We start from the raw sequence: 24,459 nt of genomic DNA, 5'->3' as shown, positions 1-24,459 counted from the left end.
TTCCACTCGATTGGTGCTGGACTGTGTCCGACGAGGACTATACCCTCTTCTTCCCACATGCTCTCTTCGACGAGGTTCCACTGTAAATTATTGACAAATTTCGATCAAAGTATGTTCTTTTAATGCCCGATTAACAAAATTCCTACTGTGGACGCACGCGCTGCGTCGTGTCAATCGTTTTCACTGATTAACGAGCCATCGTTGTGAGAAAGTGATATTTCACTCGCGATTTCGTTCGTCGATCAATTTACACGATCGAATTCTATCCTTTAACGTTGCGGCTGCGAAAAAGCAAGAAGATTCTAGGGTAGGAGGTTTTTAGCGAAGAATCACAAAATACAGTGCCGTGAATAATTATAAACTCAACGCTATTTTCTGATTTTTCGTAACATTGAAACAAAAAGAATCGTTTGTTGTAATACCGTAATTGTAATACGAAACAAAACGAGAGACACAAGGAAGAAAAATTGTCTTCTCTCCAAGTCTGGAAGAGATTAGATTTCTTCTTTAAAATTGTGTTTCTCCCTGTGAAGAGATACAAACTCAGTGTTGGTTTTCTTACCTTTGCAATGTTCAATGTTTAGTGGATTTCCCTTTATCTTCAATTACTTCTATCAATCTATTAAATTAGGCTATCCACTGACTTATTTAAAGTTTCAGATTTTATTCTTTTTTTTTTTAAGGTAAACTTTTCTCGCTAGAATTCCACGTAGGTTCTCGATGTCCATGTAAACAACACTGTTCCGAAATTTTCAAACTTCTCTGCACTGACGGCTATATTGTCTTTTTTATCGTCTATCTCGGTTACGAAAGACGATCCGTCTTTACGAACACACACCATCTGCCGATAGCCTTTCGAGCGTTCAGTTTACGAAAACGGTTTCGCCTAACCTTATCTTAGTTTCTCGGAAATATCGAAGAACCAATACAGAAAATGTGTTTGAGTTTATAATTATTCGAAGCATGGTGAATAACGGGGGAAAAATTGGTGAACTCCTAATATATGGAGCGTTTGTCCACCGAACAGTTTAAATAAACAGAGTTTTACATCGAAGGAAGCGAACAGCGTTATGGTTATTCGCGAGAGAATTCGTAAAAATGACTAGAGCCACGATCGGCCAATAACCTTCCATGTCCGTCTCGTCGTGCATGTGCGGCGTGTTTCTATTCTCGTCCTCTTTCTCGCCGGTCAGGTCGCTCAGGCTGTAGCTCTTCTTTAAATGCTGTACCAGACCACCACCGCCCTGAAAAACCAATCCTCTGTTTTTTTCAACCTGCCGGGTAATCCACGACTGCGTGCCGCGTCGTTTGTCAAGAACCAGTGAGCAGAAAAATCAAACTTATCGATCGAGCACAGAGAAACGTATAGTTACATGTTGAAGATACACACAGCGAAGACTAAAACAAAGTATTACATAGGGTGTTAAAAAAGAAGAAGGTGCTTAGACTCGAAGAGTCGATAGTACTCGGCGAGAGGAATGAAACATTTCTAATAAACACGTAAGTCCTGCGAAGCCTGTAAAGCGATCCTTCTGACGCAGCATCGACACTTTTATCGTTTACGACAGCGTTCGACGTCGTGGACGAGGCTTCTCGCGATACGTTGAGACGTCGATTTCTATCGGTGGATGGACATTTTTTATCGACACGAGAGAGAAACGTATGGAACGTTTATTGTAGCAAACGCGAGGAATTATGCAAAACGTACGATACTGATATTCAAAGATATGTAAAATATTCAAAGTGCAATTACTCGTTAAAATACTTAACGGATGAAACAATTTTCTATCTGGATTCTACTTTCTAGATTATCTTCGTAAAAATACGAAATCGCGTAAATATGGGAAATTTTTGAATTCCTCTCGGTAAGTCTCTTACGAACTCTAAAGTCACAGACCTTCTCATCTGAATATTTTGTACAGAGAAAACGAAAAAAATAAAAATATATTCTTACCAACCCGGGAAAAGGTGTTAATGTGTTATCTGCCGACACCGGAGCGTGTGTTCGATCTGTCGTGCGTGTTTTTAGCGACCGATCTAGGCCGGGTTGAACAACGCGAACGCGTTGCGGTCTCTCGCCTATCCGGCTACGTTTCTTTCCGACTTTCATTCTGGCACGAGTTAACGGCTAGCGTTCCGCGTGTCCAGCGATAGAACCGGGTTCTCTTGATTAACTGGACCAACTCGTTAGACGGGATTTGCACGGTACGAACGATGAAGAATCGATCGATCCGGATGATCGCGGGGCACTAGCGTTTATTTTCCACGAAAAAGAGAACGGAGCAAGAGTGAGGGACCAACACATTACATCCTTATCCATGGAATATATTTATTCGAAAAAAAATGGGAATAAAAAAAAAAAGAATGAAATGAAACATATCAATAGTAGCATCGTTGAGTAAAATCTTTGGGATATAAAAGTCTTACTTTCTAAGCGTTTCAATGGCAAATCCTCGTATTGCTATAGCTTTCTTAGATTCTCGACGGTTCTAATATGCTTGGAGATGTTCGGTTGGTGTACAAGTAACGAGGATGTGTATCCTATGCAATTACTTTCCATCACATTTACATCAATCTGATATATGTATGAGATTTAACAACAGTTACAACTATGGGAACTACAGCAAGGAACGACACGCTCTGTGATCGATGCCTCCTTAAGCACTACCTGATGTTCGTCGGTGATTACGTGCCAGCAAAAAGTACAGTACTTCGATTACTTCGTAAGCAAATCGTGCGATCCAGATAACAAGTGTTCGTGCAAACTGCATATACAAAATTGCCAGTGATCGTCGAATTCTTCCTGTTACATACCTCGCCTCGGTACAGTCTTAAACTCTGTCTTTTTGATACAAGTCTAGTTGATAGAAACGAAATATCATGTATTCGATCGATACTCCGATTATTCGACGGCTTGTTCGTGAAAAAGGATTCAACATGGTTATTTGATATATTTATTTGTTGAGAATAGTTTGTCAGTTTGCAACAATAGACGAAAATTTCTTGGATTGTCGTAATCGACGAAATCTCACATCGTCATCTATCGTAAGGCACCAGTTTTCCCGACTTACTAAAATTATCACGGTTCGCGATTCGATCACGATAGATTACTCTTAATGCTAATTGGTATAATAAACGATATAAGTCGCAGAATTCGCAGAAAGGTGGCACGCAATAATAGTTTCTCAATGTTCGTCTAAACGTTAAACGTATCGCAGCTGAGATTACATTATGCTAAAGGCCTCTGGTATATATCGAATAAAAAAACATCTTCATTATTGTATATAGTATCGTAACGCACGTGTAGATGTAACAAATAATTTCACGGGAGTAAAATTTCAAAAACTCCCCTCTCATCAAAATGACCAAATTCCTTTTTATCTTTGTCTTTCCGACCATTCCATCCATAATCCGTCTTAACGAATACCTTCTTCAGGATTAACTCGACTCTAAAACAGAGAGAGAGAGAGAGAGAGAGAGAGAGAGAGAAAGAAAGAAAAAAAACGGAAAATTACTCTAAGACTTTCAATAAACACACGCATAATTTCCCTAAAACCCATTCCACTCGAATCTCTATAAATGTAAAAACGCTATGTTAATCTTAAATCGGTAACTTGCAATCCATTTCGACGAAAGCCTGTCGAGGATTATTCTCGCGATTCTCCGAGACTACGTTGAATCGTTGCTTTCCACCGATTCACAGAACGACACTGTGTGTCAGTATTCTGTCATGGTGGATGCATACTGCTGGTCCAACTCATCGTCGCTGAACATGGAGTCAGTGTCGCGAGCGTGTGACCTGAGTCGCCTCGAGTTGCCTTCGGCTCGCCCTTTTCTGGTTTTCCGCGCCTTGTGCGTTTTCTTCGGCGTTGGCACCTTGAAAAAGTTCCCTTCTGCTACAGGATCAATTTCGACCAGCTCGTCGTCCGTGTTCATATCGTTGCTCGTGTTGGGCATCGAATCGACAGGGATCAAGTCATCGGAGCTACTGCTTAAGTGCGACGGGGTGCTTGGTTTCTGGATGGCGTCTATCTGGTCCGTCTTTTCCTTCGAGGTCGTTGGAAGCTTGGCCAAGCTAGAAACGGCCGAGGCCGATTGGATCGTTGATAGCTCAGTCACCATGATTTGGTCTGACTTCAGAATATGCTGACCACCCCCGCGTTCCGATGTGTTTTTGGAAGGATTTTTTTTTTTTTTTTTTTTGGTTTTTACACATATACACGAACGTCGTGGAATGTTTGATGTTACAGGTCGAACATAACAAACACGTGTGTACATATAACATGGTATTTTTTTTTTTTTTTTGATAATATATAACGACGAGTTGTTAAAGGAACGACGATGATTGGCAGTGGTTAGACGATGTGTAGTGATGATGATCGACGTTGGTGTTTGTTTGATTAGAGGCGGCGTGCAGGATAGGCGTGCAGGACAACGTAAACATAAAAAACAAGAAAAAAAAAGAAAATCGAACGATTAGCGAGTTGGGAAGCGGTGGCTGCAGCGAGTTAATATTTTACGTGAAGTTACGGACTTTTGATCGTTTTGTTACGAGGAAAAGATTCAGACGACGTATCATATACTCGAAGAAACGAGATACACTACGTTGTATATATTCTGTATATTTTTTATATAACCATCTACGATCTACTCGGGATTTTCCGTATCTTATTATTCCGTGTTTAATCTCAGAATTACTTCTATTCCATAAAAAAATATCTTCTCCGTTACTGTTTACTTTTCCTGTTAAACAAGACGATCGGATTCGTCGTTACGGCATCTGTAAGCGAATGTACTTTTAAGTTCGAAACTTACCTTGATAGCGGTTTGCATGAGAACCGTGGTAGCATAATTCACACCTTTCGATCCGAGGTGCAACACTGCCGAGTAACCTTGCTCCGTCGCGCGTGCTAAGGCATCGTCGATCTCAGCCTCGCGCCGGATCAAAGCCGGGTGAACGAAGCGTCTGTAGAGAATGCTCGAGCCTTTGGTGGCTGGGCTCAACAGCCAGATCACCAGGATAGTCTTGATTTCATAGTAAAACGGGAACCTATACGAGCAAGATCAGAACACAAATGTTACGCGTACGAAACGATGGAAAAAATCGATGGCCGTAAATTATTGGTCGGTAAAATACAGCACATTTTCATAGAAGAATGCAAAATTTGTAGCTCGAACGCAAAAAGATAACCAACGATAAAATTGAGAAGCTTTTTGGAAAAATGTTAAATTACTTTGCAAGCCTCGGTTCTGATTTTTCTTAACAGCCCATCGAGGGTGGACATTTCATTTGCAACTTTTCGCGATGTGCATATCACGTCGTATAATAACATTTATCTTATATTATAGTCCTTATCATCTTGACATAAATCGCAATAACTTGGCAATGAAACGTTGTAGCATTCTATTGTAATAAAAATGGCCCTTCCGTCAGGTGTACGGCCACTTTTCTTAGTAACTGTACATATTTACGATGGACCTACAGGGCCTTTGTCTTTCAGAGAGCTCGTCAATTGTCGTTACGCGTGACGCAGCCGTGAACCACGAAGCCGCATCATCGCGAAAGGAGGGTAAAAAACGAAAAAGGGGAAAATAATTGGGTAGAGTAATGGCCAGGCGTAGGATAGTGGACGATAGGAAAGAAAAGAGGGAGTGTGAGAAAGAGGGAGGGAAGGAGAGGAAAGTGCCAGGGTATTCCTGGCTAGAAATACACCGGCAACTCTCCTTTTTGGTTGTAATTCGAGTATGAAGGGAGAGATCTGGCACAGCGGGCAGGAACACCAGAAACAGAGACGGAAGACGAGACGCCGGTAGAATCCTCAGAAGTGCATGTAAGCCAATATCCATCTCGGCCGAAATTAGACTTTCGGAATTCCCGGTGGCGAGCGGACCACGCGGTTCACCTCGGTTTATTGGCCCCGGTTCGCTCGAATTTTATTCGCTTCCGGCGAAAACGGGGCCATGACCGACCGACCAGACCAAACGCTTCGCGACTCCAGATAGCCCTGTCTACGAAACACATGCCCTTTCCATCCAGCGAACGCGTGCAACAGCTATTTCAGCCTCTTTCATCGCGAGTACTCTTTGGATTAACAAGTTACGAGAGGGAAGGGACCACGGTGGTGTCGACCTCTCCTCTTCTATTTGACCTTTTCGGTACTCGTTCGTTGCTAGCTATACTACGGTATGTATCAAAGTTAGAAGAGAAACGTGACCCAGGCGTTGCTCACCAAAAGCTGAAGAAGACGTCGGTGAATGTTTCCGCGCACGTGAACAGCGCGAACACGATCCAATACATCATCCATTTCACCTGAAAACGAAAGTACAAATGCTTACACTTTGTCTCCAGACGGATCTCTGCGACGAAACGATGTACCGTACGCTCTTAGGGATATAGATAGGATGATCGTCGTCTTGGAGGAACTCTTACTTCGTCTCGGCTTTCGTATGGGATATATTTGATCGCTGTATAAATTCCGTTTGCCATTTTGTTCGTGTAAGTTGGTTATCGATGTTTGTAATTAGCCCGAGAATGTTTACGCGTTCATGGGAAATTTGAATGTACAAATATGTGCAGAACGTACATATATAGAGATATAAGAGGCATAGCATCCACGTACATAGAGGTTGCGCGTCAAATTGGTAGAAGTATTCTAACCAGACAACGGTCTTCGATCCACAGCAACCTAATATTAGCTTTTAACGTTATGCGAAAGCAAGAGGGAAACGCAAAGGGAATGGAAATATAAGCTTGGAATTTAACCGGGAATTCTCTGGAGATGGCATTGGAGCATAAAGCGACACGAGTTAATCCAGAAACAAAGTTCGTCGAGGACAAGTGCGGTGGATTTTTAACAAAGAAGCCTGAGAGAAGTAGCCCTCGTGGATAAATATTTGCGGAGCAAAGTTTATGCTTTCCTAGAAACAATGTTTAGCCGCAACGTTATCGAGCAAGTTCAGCTGAAACTTGGCTCGTACTTGGAAGCACGCTTATACTCTATTCCCATTAATTAGAATGATCAAACATAATCGCTATTAATGGAAGACGAAGTAAGAATACCTCTGTAGTTATTTCAGCGGGTGGTCTTGATGGATACTCACGTATTCTTTCACATTCTTCGTTCTCACTGCCTTGTACGAAGCGTAGGCCGGGTACAAATTGCCAAACACTAATCTGAAAATCGGATACAGGAGAATGTAAGTGAGCGATCGGGGCATTACAATAACTAGGAACGCGGCCAGGATCCGAAGGCTGCCCAGGCCCATTTTCTTTGGCAATTGGTCCGCACAGTATCGACCGACAGCGAACAGACTCGTGGCCAATATTCGAGGGACACCCGTTTTACAGATCGTCCAGAGAAACGGATTTTCCTCGAGTTCGTCCGGTCGAGGCTCGTTTCTTTTGATTTCCATTCCACACCGGGAATCTTGCCCGTGCCTCGCCTGGATTCTCGATTTCTATTCGCGAACTCTCTCTCCGAGTGTTTTTCGATTCTCGTCGGCCCGATCCGACGCATCAAACTGTAAAATCGAAGCAGGAAAATCGTTCCTTGAAAAATCAATCTTGCTCTGCCTGTAAAAGTAAACTAACAGAGAGATAAGCGAAAGGAAACTTACAGACTCGGCGAACAGATTGAAAAATCGGACAGAGACGTGTCTCGTTCTGATAGGTATAGCTCGTCGATCGACGAAATAACCGAACGATGAAGTAATCAAAGATTATAGAAGAACGATCGAACGAAGGGAATACTATGATGCGTGTACTTTCACTCACGGATTTCCTACAGTCGCGTTCATACGGCGGATCCTTTCGTTGCAAACGATGATCTCGTAGGCGTGAAACGAAGTTGAATCGAGGCTGATTGCGAGGGTAATTAGCGGCAGCGCGGAGATCAAGCGGTCGATTCGTGGACGCAATTGGCAACGCAGGTAGCTTCTACATGACGTCCCCTTTTCGTGAACTGTTCTCCGCCGCGACGCACTTGTTGCATCCTCTAGCCACGGAAACGCTTCACATCGTCGTTTCACGGCTACGAATCGATTCGTTTTCCACGAAAGGATCGCCCAGAGCAGACGATTCGCGCTGTTCGATCGAGGAAAATTCGCGTTTTCGTCGGTCACGGGCTCGGCGGCCGCTTGTTCCGGCCGCGGATGCTTCCAGTTAAAGACTAAATGCGTAACTGCGTTCTGGCACCGACGTGTCGACTACATCGATGCCATACAGGCTCTATTTTAGCGCCTTAAGCCGCTGTCACGCGAGCCGGATACGAAATTCGCCCGACTCGCCTTCACGATAACGATTCAACCGATCCGATAGACTTTTCGTTTTTACGCGCTGTTCTAAGATGCTGTGTGACTTCAGCTGTCGTTTGTCTCGTGTAACTATAACATTAGCACGATGTCTATTGTTGTTCGTGGAAATGCAACACGCTGATTGGATAAATTGGTTCTCCAAATGTATTTTAGAAGAAGCTGAAGAGCGTAGTCAGATATTTGAGTCAGCCAGAAGATATTGCATAAGAACCAATAAAGCGAAGAACAAAATGACGCAAAAGGAATAGCATATACATACACTACTAAATTATGTTAATCACAGTTGAAACTATTACCATTGAACTAACTTTTTCCTCTTTCATCAGTACAATGTATGGCCGTTGAATTTTCAATGTAAGTACACGGTATATTTCGCTATTTACTGCACCGTTAATAACGGGTTAAATAGTTTATTTTCAAACATAGATCACTTGAAAATTATTCCCAATTGAGTTTGGCAAATTGCTAAGCAAATTATTTAACTTCGCCAAACTAGACCAAATTTACATTGTTTCCAATGTTGGAGAGTATCGTCGTGTTTAAAATAATAGTGTTTTTCGTTTTGCATTGCGCGTCTCTTGTTTTTTCCCGTTTTCGTTGCTGCTATTTCACACTTTTTTCAACGGCGGCATAAACCGCCGTTGACGTTAACAAAAATTACTTCGACGAGAAAAATCGCTCGAACAAAATGTAACTTTACAAATGTAAATTTGATATTTAGAGAATGATTGCGGAACTAGGGAGGATGGGTTCGGCGAACGAGCTTCGCCAAGCGAGAATCGCGCGAAACTACGGACGATCGCGCTTTGCAGGTAATACGATGATTGTCAGCAATGTCGATTGCGTAACAGGGCGTCATTTGCGCGCAGTCCGTGCTGGTATTTGCGCATTAACGAACCCCACAAACGGAATTTTTCGAGAAATATTCTAAAGAATATTGGTATGTTCGTCTTGGAGCCTGGGTAGTGACTAATCCACTCACGTTTAAAGAATCTTAGACGAAATTAGAATATACACTGGATCAAACGTTCTCAAACCTATGTCGTGTTTATAAATATCCTGGCAATGGAAAATTATTCGGATTCGGAATGGGGAACTCGATAAGCATTGGCTGCCTGTGTAAAGCATAGGTTACGCGAAAGTAAAAATTCCAACAGACGTTTGATGATTTTTTGCCAACTCGTTGCTGCACTCGCTACAGTGTTCGGCGCGGTTTGAGGCTCGCAACTAAGAGAATCTATTTGACGAGAAATGCCAGACGTTTTAACGATTTTGGAAAGATTGGCAGTGAGGATGGTAAAGGGCATGGCTCATAAGTTAAGGATTACGTCGATTAAGGACTGTACCAGAAATGGTAATTCGGTTGTTGCGAGGAGAGAAAACAAAAATACGCACAAATTGCAGTCGTTGAAAGGACAGAACACTACACCTATGTAAACTATCGCTATTCGTTCGTACAATTTCAATCGCACAAAGTTGAGAGCCACTATGGAAATTGTAATTAACTGGTTCGTCCAGACAGGTTCTTGCTCTGCGGTTTGAACGTTACGAATCGAAAATTCGTTGCAAATGGAAGACAGAGGGAAAATTCACGATAAACGGTCGAGGACACGCTTTCTTTGGGGCAAAGGCTTTGCGATATGGAAACGTGGCCAGTGTACGGATTTCGCGACAGAAAAAGTCGCTCATGGAGGATCCGCGGCGAAACGTGACGGAATCCAGGCTGCGCGCGAATGAACGACAATGATCTTGACCTCGTACGAATAAACATGTCGCCTTCGCTTGTTCCCGCGTTTGTGCTCGTGCACGCGTATGCACGTTTACGCGGCTGCATTAATAAACATGAAACTGGTAGTCCGGTAACAATTGCTACGAGTCGCGTCTACGGTTTTATCGAGCCAGTCGGTCGTTTCGGCTGTTTGAATTTTCCAGTGATTTTATCGATCAGTCAATGGCCACGATGCCCGAATATCGCAAAAGAAAAACGTAATAAGCGAAATAGAGATTTTAAAGTAGACTGTGTCAGCCAAAGGTTACGTTCATTGTTAACTATCTCTGTCTTACAGTCTTCTAGCAAGTAATAGTATGTCTGTCAACGTTCCCTTTGTACTTTTATTATAGCTTTTTAATACCAAACTCTAAATAGCATTTGTCGCTTGATTATGTCTGGTAAACCCTGGGATAATCCTGAATATTTCATTCTATCCTGAATAGGTTGTTAAAAAAGGACGAAACATGTGCAGCCCGTGTATGTGATAAACGCGTGTATGAAAAGATCAACGATTGTACCGTCTGGTCTTGTACCTTTTTGGAAAAGCTTGGGAAAAATCGGTATACAAGTACACGTTTGACAGTCATATGCATAAGGCGATCTGTTTTACTTATACGAAAGTTTGTGAAATGGCATTCTCGCGTTTTTTAAGAGGCGATCGAAAAGCTCGATTCACGGGCAGCGTTGTCAATGAACTGTAATGACTGGCTACAAAAAACGAGAGAGAATAGTTATTGTTTTATATTGTCGAAGGAAAATTTACTTGCCCATTGTGTTCTCGCAACAGGTTTCGTTGCGCGAGTCGCGCCCATTGTGCGGCCGATAAATTCGAAAAGCAGCGAACTCGTTGCGATTTGCCATTTTATTTTCAAAATCTACCAACGAATCCCCGAAACGCTGTCAATATTTATTTACAAACGTATGGCTATTTTTATCGCGACTGAAAATGAAAATCAAGTATATGTTTCCTTCGAACGATGGGATCGAACGATACTCACGAAGATCGAACAAATGTTTATGGCATTGATTCATAGGATGGCTAAACAAATGTTTATGGTATTAATTCATAGGATGGCTAAACAAATGTTTATGGTATTAATTCATAGGATGGCTAAACAAATGTTTATGGCATTAATTCATAGGATGGCTAAACAAATGTTTATAGTATTAATTCATAGGATGTCGCGTGAGCATTTGGTTGCACGTGGCAAGAATACAGTCCATATACAACTTTATGTATCGTAATAATAAATAATAAAAATGCAGTCACTTGGATGCAACGTGGGAGCATTTGCTAATTAAAGGTCGTGAGAAATATGTCGGTTCCATATCCGAAATACGGTTCGACAAGAAATAACGGGAATACGTGCTGGATACTCGCGTCCAGGTAACTTTTCATCGCGCTTCAGGGTCGACCCAGTTTTCTATTTTAATCGTAGCCCTTCTCGAACCACAATTTCCCTCGAGTCCCTCTTTATTATCTCTTGTCCATTAATTAAAACTCTGGCGGATACGAAAATCATCATTATCTTTCTTTCCACGTCAGCCACTGATTGGTTGGGCGGGTTTTGCTTGATTTTGCTCCGTGGAAAAAACGTATCGGTTCTCGCTGATTCGAACCGAACGGTGTCGTTATTAAGCGGACTATTAACTTTCCACCGGTCGGATAGAGTGGCAAGGTAAGCGCATAGGTAACGAATCAGTGTGATTCGTTTACAGCTTTAATGAGCGAGGTACGAAAACGTCGTAACGAGGGCGTGTCCGGTTATTTCGAGATGGGGACAAGGAGCATCAACCTGATCCATCGGTACATATCGCTGCGACGTACGCGTAGAATAAGCTAGATAGAACAAACCGCTATAAATAGATAAGCTAAGCGAGTCTAAACTGCACATATGTTTTTTAATCCTTTCAGGATTGCACCATTTTTAGCCGACGAGTAAAACTTGATTTTCTTAACTCGCGATTTAATCTCGGTAGTTTCGCTAAAAATTTAACTTAATTAAGAGCGAATGGATTAAGAAACCGATTGAGGAAATTGATTAGATAAAAATAACACACACAGAGAAATTCGTGTATAATAAAAAAAAAAAGATAGAATATAGCTGCCTCGATAAATACAGCTACTCTCAGCTGACAATTCTGTCGGTGCGATCGTATAAAGATTCGGTGGGAAAAATCTCGAAGCGTTCGGTGTAAATCTTTTTACCCCAACAGAGTCTTCCTGTTTTACGTCGTAGAAAGAAAAAAAAAATGGTTGTCGAGTTGGTTCAGCTTTTTTCGTCGAGCATCTCTGGAACTTTTCCAAAGTCGCCAAGTGTTGTTCGGCCGAACAATTTTGAAACTGCATCGGAATATCGTGGATGCGTCCTTGGAGGCGATGACAAAGCTCGAAGAAAAAGAAGATATTCGTCGAGGCTTCCATTCTTTGTTTCTAGCGCATGATTTCCTTTCTTGGCTAGCCTGATCGCTTTTAGACGAGACCAATAGCCTTTGTTACTTTTAACAATACAATGACCCGAAACAAAGCCAGGCTCTCGTATCCACAATCACAGAAGACGATAATCGAACGGTGTAATAAAACTTCATGTAGAAAAGATTATATCGATCGCGCACGAGTTGCTTCTTTAATCAAGCTACGAGCCTTCTTTCGTAATTAAAGGGAATTCGTGAGTGGAGACGCGATTCATCTGGTATTTCTAATTTCGAGAAGTGTTGCAAACGCGGCTACCTTTATCAAGAACGCTTAATAACTTTCACCTTCGTGACAACGATTTACACGTGAGATACTGCTGCGTCGCATGTAAACGGTCGCTTAATTACGAAGATGAATGGGCGCGACAAAGAATTATGCGGGTAATCCATAACACCGACGCGATCAAGTCGAAGGACTCAGGAATTTAGATGATCAAGTATTGTGTTATAGAAGAAGGAAGTCAGGGACGAAAGATCTAAAAATATACATTGAAAAAGAAAAGAAAAAAGAAAAACCAGTGTGCTCTCTTTTCGTTTATCTGCATGATTGATTTATTGCTCTGTTTCACACATTGTCAGCAACGCATTGTCCAGTCATTAACGATTCACAAATATGATTTAGGAAATGAATAAAAAATTAATCACCGCGCCATCGAGTCAAACACTTTCATAATGTAACCCTTTCATAATGTAAGAGGAGAGAAGAAAATTGTCAACTATGATACTAAGAATTATTATAATTGTCGATTTGTTCGAACTTGGCTAATATTGAAAAGCTGAAATTCAAATTCCCCATGCGATTGTATTGGAAATCATTCATTGTAAACTCCCGTCATTTTATTACACGGTGAAAGGATTAACGTAATCTGACTATTCTAAACACTTCGCTTGGCAATATTTACAACGTTATACAATTTTGCCCAGCAAGTTTTGGATCAGTGTCACCGCAGTTGCAATCTCGGATGATGCTGTACGCGTTTCCATGTATTTCAACGAGCTTCATTTCAAACCACGTTCTTCGAAATTTCACATCCGCGCTGGAAATATCTACAACGTTATACAATCTTGTTTACCGATCAGCATTTTGATCAATGTCACACGTATTCGGATATCGTTAGTGCTGGTTACGCAACCCGATGTTTTCGAATGATGAATCGGTTGTCTGTTTTCGTGGACGCGACGTTGATTCAGCAACCGTAACCATTCGAAATTATATAAAAATTGAAAAATGTAAAAAGTCCGGCACAGAATTTGTACGTGTTAGCAAACTCGTGAAAAATCCTAAGCTAAAAGTTAAATAATTATAGGCTTCTAAAAAAAATTCGCCGACTTTATTCCGTTCGTACGCTGCTTGCCTTTTAAAAAGTTTCTGAAACTCATTAGCGAGGCGACGTGTGCATTATTTTTCATGAAATTAAAACGCCTCTGAACGATTTACCAACACTTCGTAATTTTACAGCTACCAAATCAACGTATCGATTTTCCAGTCACGCAATTAATTTTTCCGCGAATTACGCAAATTACGTTACGCGTTCTCGCAAACAAATACATATTCGCAAACGATCGTATTCGTCGAAATCGTGACACCCCGTGTTATTTCGATTAATCGAGATTCAGGAAATTTATACGACTTTATTTACGTTCCGACTGTTCTCAACCGACGTTATTTTTGTTTACTCTCTCGTCGAAAAGTGTTAAACGACGCGGCTCTCGGTAGAAACATTGGCTCCAGTTTGTCCTATTTTCCTCACGTTTTCGATACAATTTTTAAGGGAGAAGGTAAGAATGTAACGGATATAGTGTTCACCACGGTTACCCGTTTAAAAATGGGCAAATGGATGTTTCGTGTATAATGGTAGGCCTCTATAGGCACGGCCACCGACGTTGTACTTTTCACAGGCAAAGGGCAAGTCATTATGAATCAAAAAATGTCGTCTAGTCGTGTTAACTATTCCTATAGTCACGAATATTTCCACCCTATACAGAACGTTATTTGTCTCTCGAAATCCGATAGAAACCTTTCGATTCGGCTTGCCTCTCGTTTAATACGCTCCGATACTAGCCTAACGAGATTTAGGCTGCGTATGGACGATAAAAGCTCGACAAGTTCTCTCTAAGAAGACGATCGAAAGCCAACCGCGGTTTCGACGCATAAGCTTCTTCGCTGTAACGAATTCAACATTGGCCTCAATCACTCGGACCGTTCACCAGCTGATCGTTCATTAACTCGGCAATCGCAGATCGGAGGATTAGAAAGTGGCCAAGAACAACCGCTTGCATCCCCACGAATGCTGCTCTGCAAAAAAAGACTCGCCTCCAACTCCACGGAGAACGTCGATGAACTCGATTCTCGCTAATAAGGGTTTCTTCTCTCGAGATTTTCTCAAGCGAATATCTTTGTTCGTTCTTTTGCTATTTCAGGAAACTTCTACAGCGAGAGTTGGAACGAAGTTTACAAGGTCCTGGATGGACGGCCGGAACTTGGATGGCGGAGCTTTCCAGTCTGAAAAGCTTAAAGGCGACAACTTTCTTCTTGAAGGAAGCTGACGTTTTAAATTCTGTAGGAGAGAGCGCTGGTACGATCGAATTTCACGAGCTGCGCATTTTACGCGTAGATTTTTGACTGCTTAAGGGCAGCATTCGCTTTCTCTCAACCCAGTCGCGAACTTTTTTACTCTGGAGAAGTCGCGTTGTTGGTTGGATCGCGCGCGTTCGTCCGGTCTCTTTATTGTCACGCCGTGCCGACAAAAGTTGTTCCGGGGTAACGACCAGCCGACTGATTCAACTAGCGTTTTCTAAGCAACCGGTCGAACAAGCGGTTCCTTTCTTGCAGCCGCCTCCTTTCTCCTCTTGCTCTTTTCTCTCACTCCGACTACTTTTTTCCACCGCTCCTTCGGGATCTCGTTGCTCCTCTCGACAAAGACGAATGGCACCGGTGATTCCTCTCACGAACGAATTAGTCAGTCGTCGAGTTTCGGCGACCTCCGGGAAAACAGGACCAACTCGTAGAGTTTGACCTGATCGCAGCACGGAATAGGTTTCGATAGAATGTGCAGCGTCGTTCACGATTCGTCGTTCGCTCGATCAAATATTAATCGTGACTGAGAGAACTCGAGTTCACGTGCGGACAAGCACGATTTTCTAGATTAGAAAATATCTCGAAATTTGGTGCAAGGACAAAATTACTTTGACGGTAGTTCGATTTAAGATTATTTGGATACCCGGTATTATTTTTCAAAGTCGAAACGTCAACGCGAGAACCGTCGATTTTTCAAAATCCTTTTCGAACATTCCTCGGTTTTTAACACTTAGATATCGAAGAGGATCAACAACCCTTTGCTCCAGGATTCGACGATCGTGGAAGTATGGTGTATGATTTCAGCCAAGCTATCAGCTGGACTTCCTTCCCGCGGGAGCTCGATAACCTTTGGAAAAGTTGCCAACTACGGCAACTTTGAAAGCCGATTGAAAATTTCGTTCAACGTTCCCTCGATACTTCACGCTCTTTATAAACCGTTTCGAACATTAAAAACTTCGATCTCAATTAAACTCTCTTAAACCAGAGATTTCGCGTCGGTTGTTTTAACGGCTGGACCATTCCATCGTTTAAACTCTGCTCTTTTCTACCTAATTTCGTTGATCGAGCTTCCCCATCGAGGACGACACTTTACAGCTCTCACCGATTCGTTTTGAATGGACGACTTGGTCGATGAACTCGTTGGCTCGATCCTGGATGCGATCAAGGATCGACGAAATCGTTTCAGATCCGTCGTGCTCCTCTCGGTACAATCATAAATCAGAACAACGTGCGACGAAGCAATAATTCGCGGCAACGAAACTCACAGTGTTACTCGCACGAGATGTACGTGTGACAAGACTCAAAGTCTCGAGCTTTGTGTCGGATGTATGTTCCACGAGCGTCGCGACGCCCGAACTGGAAGCTGGCCACTTCTGTGCTTGGGTTTATATTTAAACAGCGAAGAGTGGCCGACGACTACAACGACGACGCATCGTCTTCCTTAGGAGAGAACGAGAGAGACCGACTAAAAGTAAGGGTAGAGTGTCGTAGAGGGAGAAATACCAGACGGGAGAAAAAAGACGATTTTGCAGTGCCCGAAACCGAAAATATTCCGAGAGAAATGCGCAAGCATGACTGATTTATTTGGTGTTATTTAAAGAAGAAATATCAGATTCTCAAGAGTACGCGATTTAATCGAGGACAATGATGAAATTCGTATTCCGATAATCTGTTTCGATCGATTTAGGTCACGAAAAATTCTTAACGTCTTTTTTTCAGCATAATCGAATGCGTTGGTTTACGATAAAGGGCATTGGCTGCAAGTTTTCTCGAGGCACATGGTGCTGGTCTACGGCGGAGATGTTGGGAAATCCATGCTATAAAAGATCCACAAACATCGCGGATGAATCGCGGACCTCCCACGCAGTGCGTCGAGTCTGAACTTTCTCAAACGCGCCAGTCCACGGCTTGCATATGCCGAGACGTTTACGAATCTGCATCCCGCGAAAAGATTTAAGAAAGAGCTGTATTAATGCGACTTCGTATTTCAAGATTTATGGAAAACACGGTGTGGCTCGCGTCTTTTGACCTCGCTCCAAAATTATTTCTCTAATAAGAATTTCCAACATTCCCAAATCCCCGATCCGGATCAACCAGCGGCGTTTCGAAAATGTTAAGCCCGTAAAGATATAAAAACACTGGAAAATGTGAGAAGAAATTACACATTTCTGCAATACGAATTCCCAGTATATTGGAATTTCGACTCGAGGCAAACCGCGCGTGTTAAAAAGATACAGACGTCAGAAAGCACGGAAAGAAATAATTTTTCTAAGAAGAGACCGAGGTTCGATCAAAGTTCTATCTGTCAAGATACACCAGAAGACAAGAAAAGAAGGAAGAAGAAATGGAAGTGAGAAATTATCTCACGTGTGCCTCTAATATCGAGATCGGGAACAAAGCAAGAGAGAAAAACCTTCGGGTTCAGGCTCGCATTCCAGTGCGTCGTTCCAATTCTCTTCCCCTACGGTCATCTAGCTTGCTCGAGTATGGCCACTAGCCACCCACCTATCCAGAAAACGGATAAAAAGACGAGAGGGAGTGTTCGGTGGAGAAGAAAAAAAAGACATAGAAGAAGAAGGGACAAGGTAGAGGTAGGGGCGGGATGAAAGAGCAGAGAGGCAAGAAAGGAGGATATCGCGACGATACCAGGAGCGTAAGGTCTCAGGGTACGCCCAAAGGGTCATCACCCTGGCATGGCACGATGCTTTCGTTTCTGGCCGCGCCACCCTTCTCGGGCTCTACGAGTCTCGTGCTCTTTACCACACCCCCGTGACGTGCACTTTTGCTCCTTGGCGCGTCTCCAGGGACGAAGAAATATGGCCTGGTCTGCGAGAAAATGGCGTAATTATATACGAGGGCGGGAAAAAGGAGGGTGTAAATCAAAACGGAGCCCTCTCTCTCTCTCTCTCTCTTTCTCTAGAGCTGTTCGAGGTACTGTGCTCGGGAAGAAGCGGGCAAACCGAAACGTGGAAGGAGAGGAGCACGAACTTGTTATCTACCGGCGCGAGCTTCGACATTCCCTTCGACCCGCGAACGCTATCATCTATCGGTACTCCGGGGAATCGTTGGCGCGCAACTGCGATAACATTTCCACCGATCGAGCCGACGCGTGCCTCTCATTTTGTTTCCGAGAGCACGAAAGCCATTTTCAGAGCTTACAGCCTAGAGTTTAACGATATTCGACCCGTGGAGCTTCCGAAAAGGCACGGATCTGTGTTGAGATTTAAGAACCCATTAAGAACCATCGTAAAAGGCAATTCCGTTATTTTTCTGGTCATCTCTTTTGATGGCTATCTCTTCTGATTTCAAGTTACTTTTTTTTTTTAATGACGAAAAAGCGGTTCTATCTCGCTGGTCAGTTAGAAATTTTGCGTTAATCCTGCGGTATATGGTGGAAGCCTCGCAATAGGATGGAAAAGCGCGGTGAACGAACCGCATCGTAATTAGCGAATGGAATTCTTAATTATTCTAACGAGTGCAATGACGTCACGTGCTGGAGGATCCTAAGTACCCGACCATATTACCGCAACACCGACGTAACTTCTTTCCTGCTCTATGAGACGTTTTCTCTTTTTTTCCCTTCCAGTCGTAGGCAGCCTTTTGAAATACTCGAGGCCCCTTTACGCGAATTTCTCCTGGTCGAGCCACCGCGTCTCGTACGCTCAGCCGAACGCGGTGTAACAACGCCAGAATCACGCGATGTCTACCTCCAACAGTTTTGAAGAAACTATCGTCGTTTTAAATCGTGGAAAGCCGCCTGCACGATTGTCGCCTCGACGAAGAAACAATTTGGGAGATCGTATCGAAAATATACGATAAGATAATAATAGTTACTCGATTATGTGCGAACGTAGTGATTAAATGGTTCCATTCGTATGATGTAAGGTATAGTCAGATTTATGAAATAGAAGTTACGCTGATCGAGCTGTAAAATTAGAAAGCAAGAAAATAATAATCAGACTACGAATTTTTATGAACACAATTAAAGAAGTGGAACTTTATTTAGCCTCTGAGGTATCGTTTAAGAACGTGCGAGTCTAACGATCAATACTGCCGAGAAGCAATAGTTTTTAATTCGAAATTTTCGGTTTTCTTGGTTCACAGAAGCAGGTCACAACGAGCAATACTTCCAAACGCGATTCTATGCAAATAGAATCAACAGCCACGAAGAAACGGCAGTGTTTCGCGTTGGAGTCGGTGGTCGACAACGGGCACAGCAACCGGAGCAATGCCTGCATCCATAGAAAATGAGATACCTTTCAGCAACATCGAAAATATAGGTCATGGAACGAAACGGAGAGGAAGCTAGGTAAATAGAATGAGAGTGTGCGCGCAGGTGTCGACAGAAGAAGAAAGAGAGTCAGTCGGTAGGTTTTATCTCGACCTGGTTGCTATAGGATTTACGAAATTAATCGTTGCGCGTGTACCCGTTTCACTTTTCACCGAGACACGGTTTTCGTTTAGCAACGCTAGGAACAAGCACGTCGTGCTTCAATACATTTCGGCGAGATTGTTGTGTCGATTCTAATAATTTCCAATAGTGTACGCTGGTAGCCGTACGTTGGAATATTTTCTGCCAAACGATACCGTTTCCAGCGGTATTTGAGCAAGCAAAAGGAAAAGCAAACAAGCAACAGCCACCCTTGACGACTGTTTAGATGGCAGAGATCCACTGTGAAACGCCTGTGCCTCGTGCAACACACCGGAAAGGTTAATACAGAGATCTTTTCTGAAACGAAATATCGATTGACGACGAACCGCTGGAGAATCGTGCTACCTCTGCACAGCTGTAACGGGAGAACCCGCAAGAAAAGAGACGAGGCCTGAAGAGAAGAGAAGAGAAGAAAAGAGAAGAAGAAGGAGAGAAAAAGGGCGGGGAAAGAGGAAACGAGGGTGCCGCACGAACGTCCTTGCTCATATACCACCGGCAGAACCACCCTCCTGTTGCCAACCGGGCATCGATCCAACGACCACGTTCCTATGGTCTACCAAGAAAGCATCCCTTAGTGTACTACCCGTTTCCTTCCGCCCGCAAACTTCCTTTCCTCCAAGATCTATCGAGCTGTATTACTTTTAGACACGTTACCGGTCGTGAGAAAATTATTCTGAAAATTTCATTCCAATATCGACGTGCAGCTACGAATAAACGACCTCAACGTTGGACACTTTCCAAAGTTTTTAAAGAGTTTGACGCAAGTGTGTCGCTAATGCGAACATGTGGAATCTATCTTTACTCGTTGAGTTTATTTTTACAAAATATTCTATCGATTAAGAATGATGTATAAATAAAAAATAAAGGGAAGAAGAACGTCTCTGGTAGTTGGTACACATGCCAACAAAGAATTCGGACACTTACCAATGTGGAAATATCATCATGATCGCGTTGATAAAGTTTGAAATAAACGCAAAAATGTGTGTAGAAGTTACATGATATTTATCGCAAACATGCACATTGCACGAATTCGCAAGATTATTTAAACAGTAAAATATTCATTATATTAATGGACGTCGATTCTTAATGGGATTGCTTTTAGCATTGGTTGTATATTTAAGCCAACTGCCTACGATATATTAATTTTTTACGTAATACATATTCATAAAAATTTCCCATGATAAGTGTCCGAATACCTTCGTAAACTAGTGTATATGTATTCGTAAATACGTAAGATAGAACACGTTGAAAAGGTGAAAGGGAACTGCACTCGCGTATTCTTAATGCGGTAAAAAGACAATGCTTGATGTACACAAAGACTATCGAATACGTGAGTCATACTTCTTAAACGATATACATAACAAGAGTGAGATAAAGCTCCGTGACATTATCGAGAAACGAAACATCTGTCGAGGAACATCGCGATGCACCAATGAATCAGTCGTAACGCATAGAAACAGTAGAAATCTCTTTGTTACCTTGCTTTTTATATTCCATCTCATTGTTATCGTAATTCAAACGGATGGAAAGAATATCGTCTATATATATTATTATATTATATTATATAGATATAGATATATTAAAGCAATGTTTAAACTTCTACGATTATACGAAGATCCTACAGTATCTCCGTAGATATACTACCAAATATATTACTAGAAGAAATATATTATCCGTACAAATTCAGAATTTTTACTACTCCATCCCAAGTAAAGCTATTATTCTTAGATATATTGGATATATTCCTCTTGGAAGACTAAAGATACACTAAGAATTTAAGGAAACTTTTAATGCATCTTCTTCACTTGTGAAAACTTTCCTCCTTTCTATATTCTTATTTCCTTGTTCTCTCTTTTTATGGTTGTTTTTATGTCCTTCCTATTTTTCGTATCCCTTCTTATCTTTTCCTTTATACTCGAATCTCCTTTCTGGTATCTTCGCACTGCTCCTTTATTGCACAATTCCTTTTTCGATACCCTATTCTTGCAATTTCTACTAGTTCCGCTAAGAAGTCCGGAGAAGCTATGAAATATTTTCTTTTTTTAAGCAGATAGATCGATCCTATGTACTATCGAACGATACTCGAAAGCATAACCGGTCGGATCGGCGAATTTTAAGAGGCTCGCCTTGTGCTCGATCTGAGATCAGCGTTTCTCCGACTCGTTTCAATTTATTGTCGAGCACGACGAGAGTGAGTCATGTCTCGGCAAGACTATCACCGTGCACACGTGTTATCGACGGTGTACGTTTACTAACGCCGTCAACAAAACGTGCTCCCTAACGAGAGGACGCACGACGCCATGCTGTACCAAGTTCTCATCATTATGACGTAGCTTTCCAATCAGCTGATGCTCGGTCAGACGTTCATCTTTGATGACGGCTTTCAGATACACGCACGAAAACGTTCTCTATTGACGTCGGCGATTCCACTTTAACTGATGCAACGTCACGCTTCATTTTCACTCTTTTGTCTAATTTTCTAAACCTACTCCAAGTTTAATATTTGTTTCTATTTGAAATGTTTCGTCGAATATTTCCAAATTTCCTAATTCATAAAAGGACGACGGCAAAAATAACTTTTGGAAGAATCACAAATGTCTCACTTCGGTTTGCAAGGTTTCCTAATTTAAATCAGTTCGACCTGAAATGCTTCGTTGAATATTTAAAAGTTGCCGAATTTGTAAGAGTTCAAGATCACAAGTAATGGTGAAAATAATTATTGGAAAAACCACAGAAACCTCGGAACAGCTGAGAACAGATTAACGAAGTATACATAATTCTTTGTAGATAAGATAAATATGTCAATATTCTCACAATCTCATTGTGACGCACAATATATAGTACGTATTTAATCAGTTGGTGGTATCGAAAACAATATCCGGTAAACCACAAAAGACTCCGCGCTATGATTCTTCACCATTCGACTAACAATAAGGGTCTTTTGTCCTCCTTCGAACGTATCTGGCTATTTTTAAACATTCGGTATGCAGAAATGGGTACGGACAATAAAGACCAGGAGGATGTAAGAGCGTCGATTCGGACCGTGGAACACGTCCAAACGCGTTTAAACAAGTTCTATCGTAGTTTTAGACCAGCTTGTAAATACGAAAAATCGAAACGATATAATCGATTACCTAACAGAATTAAATTTCACAGCAACTCCAATAATTTATACTTTAAGTAATATCAATTTCCACGATGTTCAATTACAAATATATTTCGATTTTCTTCAGGAATGTTTATATATAGATTTAATTCTGAATACCAAGTAAACTTTTATGCGCAATGTGTAACATGGGTGTACGTTCGGAATGGAGGGGAGAAGGAGCTCCTGCTGTTGGGACTCAAAAGTTAATGGTTAGGTTAGGTTTCCGTTACATGCATACATAGGGCTATTGCGACAAGATTACGTACTTTCACAGCATGTGAACTTCTCTATGATATTTATCTTGCTATACGCAAATTTAGTCGATTGCGATAGGTTTCTTTCAATTAAAATTTTACGTATAATTAAAGTCGACACGTCCTCCTCGAGCGTAGAATTTTCTGTTTATCGTTCGTATCTCTAATATGAGAGTGTGGAGAAAATTTCCTCTTACCTTTTACGATCAAAATTTTCGAAGTGCTCCGATACAGGGGGATCGATATCGCCATGAATTAATTTCACTCATGAATCGATATCTCGTTCGAGTAACTAGGACGATTTTCAAATAGGATGGCAATCGGTTAGACGCCGTTGTAGAACTTGTAACCAAACATGGAAATCTTTCTTCGAGCCGTGTTGCGACGACGCGATGACATAATTTCTCCACGTCAAGGCAGATTCGTGAATGGTCGTGTAACTTTTCACTGGAACACTGCACCTCTGATCTTATTCGCATTACATGACCACGTCAACGAGACACCCTTTGTGATTTCTTTGTTAAAAGAGGGGTTGCGAGAAAAGAAGGGTAACGACTACTAGACGTTCAGGCTATTACGCGATCTCCATTTCGGAGCGCCAAGTAAAAATACAAATTGATGGATGGTTAAATCGTACACTGGAGAAGAGAGAGTAAAAAACGAAACTGAACCGTGTAAATTGACAAACAGAATCGAACAACCCTGAGTTAATGATGGCGAGAATCCAGGCGCAGCTGACTTCTTATTCACACTATTTCCTCGTATTTCGGTTATTATGGGTTTGAATACTCACATGACGAGACGCGAGATGATCGAAGATATCATATTAACGGTTTTGAACAATATACGGTGTACGCGCGATCGGAAGAAGCGAGCAATTAATGCGGACGGCCGTTTGTAGCACCACTGCTCACAGGTCAACCATGTTGGACTGGCAGCTGGCTGCTGCTGCGCGTGTGACGTCACGTCGTGTTTTCGTCACGTGACCGCAGGGCTGTACAAACAGTTGGTATCTCTTAACATCTCCCTCTAGCGGGGAATTTAATTTATTGTTATATCGAAGCCAAAGAAAGTCTAAAGAATTTTCATTTATTTTTCCTAAAACAAGGATGAAGCACCGTTAGAATGAAAAAGAGAATATAAATTTTGAACAACGTAAACATCAATAATGGGAGTAACTGTTTAACTTAATCGATGGATATCCAACTTTAATCTACCATCAAAGTGTCTTACAACGTAGCAAAGTGCAGTAAGAGGAAAAAGAATATATCACGTGATACTCGTAATTAATCATCGTTAAAGAACAGAGTAATACCATGTTTGCAAAGATACAGAGGAATGAAGCTCTAATGTAGAGGTACGTTTCCCAGACCACCAGTCCTGTACAAACAAATAAATCGAGTGGCAAAGATCGACGAGACAGCAATTTGTTCGTGTCAAGAATAGTGACGCGTGTTGTGATTTATAACACACTACATACGTATCAGT

General features: G+C 41.9%; 1 protein-coding gene across 2 annotated transcripts; it reads right to left on the bottom strand.

Annotated features, from left to right (window-relative positions):
* Nucleotides 1-3,455: 3,455 nt before the first annotated feature.
* LOC117162122 (receptor expression-enhancing protein 1) lies at nt 3,456-23,920 on the bottom strand. Of its 2 annotated transcripts, none has more exons than XM_076623600.1 (5): nt 7,618-8,564; nt 7,102-7,521; nt 6,231-6,310; nt 4,816-5,050; nt 3,456-4,146 (listed from the first exon to the last, which is right to left on the bottom strand). In XM_076623600.1, the coding sequence occupies exons 2-5, from the start codon at nt 7,411-7,413 to the stop codon at nt 3,718-3,720; spliced, it is 1,056 nt and encodes a 351-aa protein (XP_076479715.1). In that variant the 5' UTR covers nt 7,414-7,521; nt 7,618-8,564; the 3' UTR covers nt 3,456-3,717. The 2 variants fall into 2 exon arrangements, with proteins under 2 accessions (XP_076479715.1, XP_076479716.1); XM_076623601.1 differs by lacking the exon at nt 7,618-8,564 and adding an exon at nt 23,765-23,920 and having other exon boundaries at nt 3,844-4,075; nt 7,102-7,174.
* Between the last annotated feature and the right edge of the window lie 539 nt (nt 23,921-24,459).

This window comes from Bombus vancouverensis, chromosome 13, assembly GCF_051014615.1.
Source record: "Bombus vancouverensis nearcticus chromosome 13, iyBomVanc1_principal, whole genome shotgun sequence".
Lineage (NCBI taxonomy): Eukaryota > Metazoa > Arthropoda > Insecta > Hymenoptera > Apidae > Bombus > Bombus vancouverensis.
This window is presented reverse-complemented; position numbering and strand designations above follow the sequence as displayed.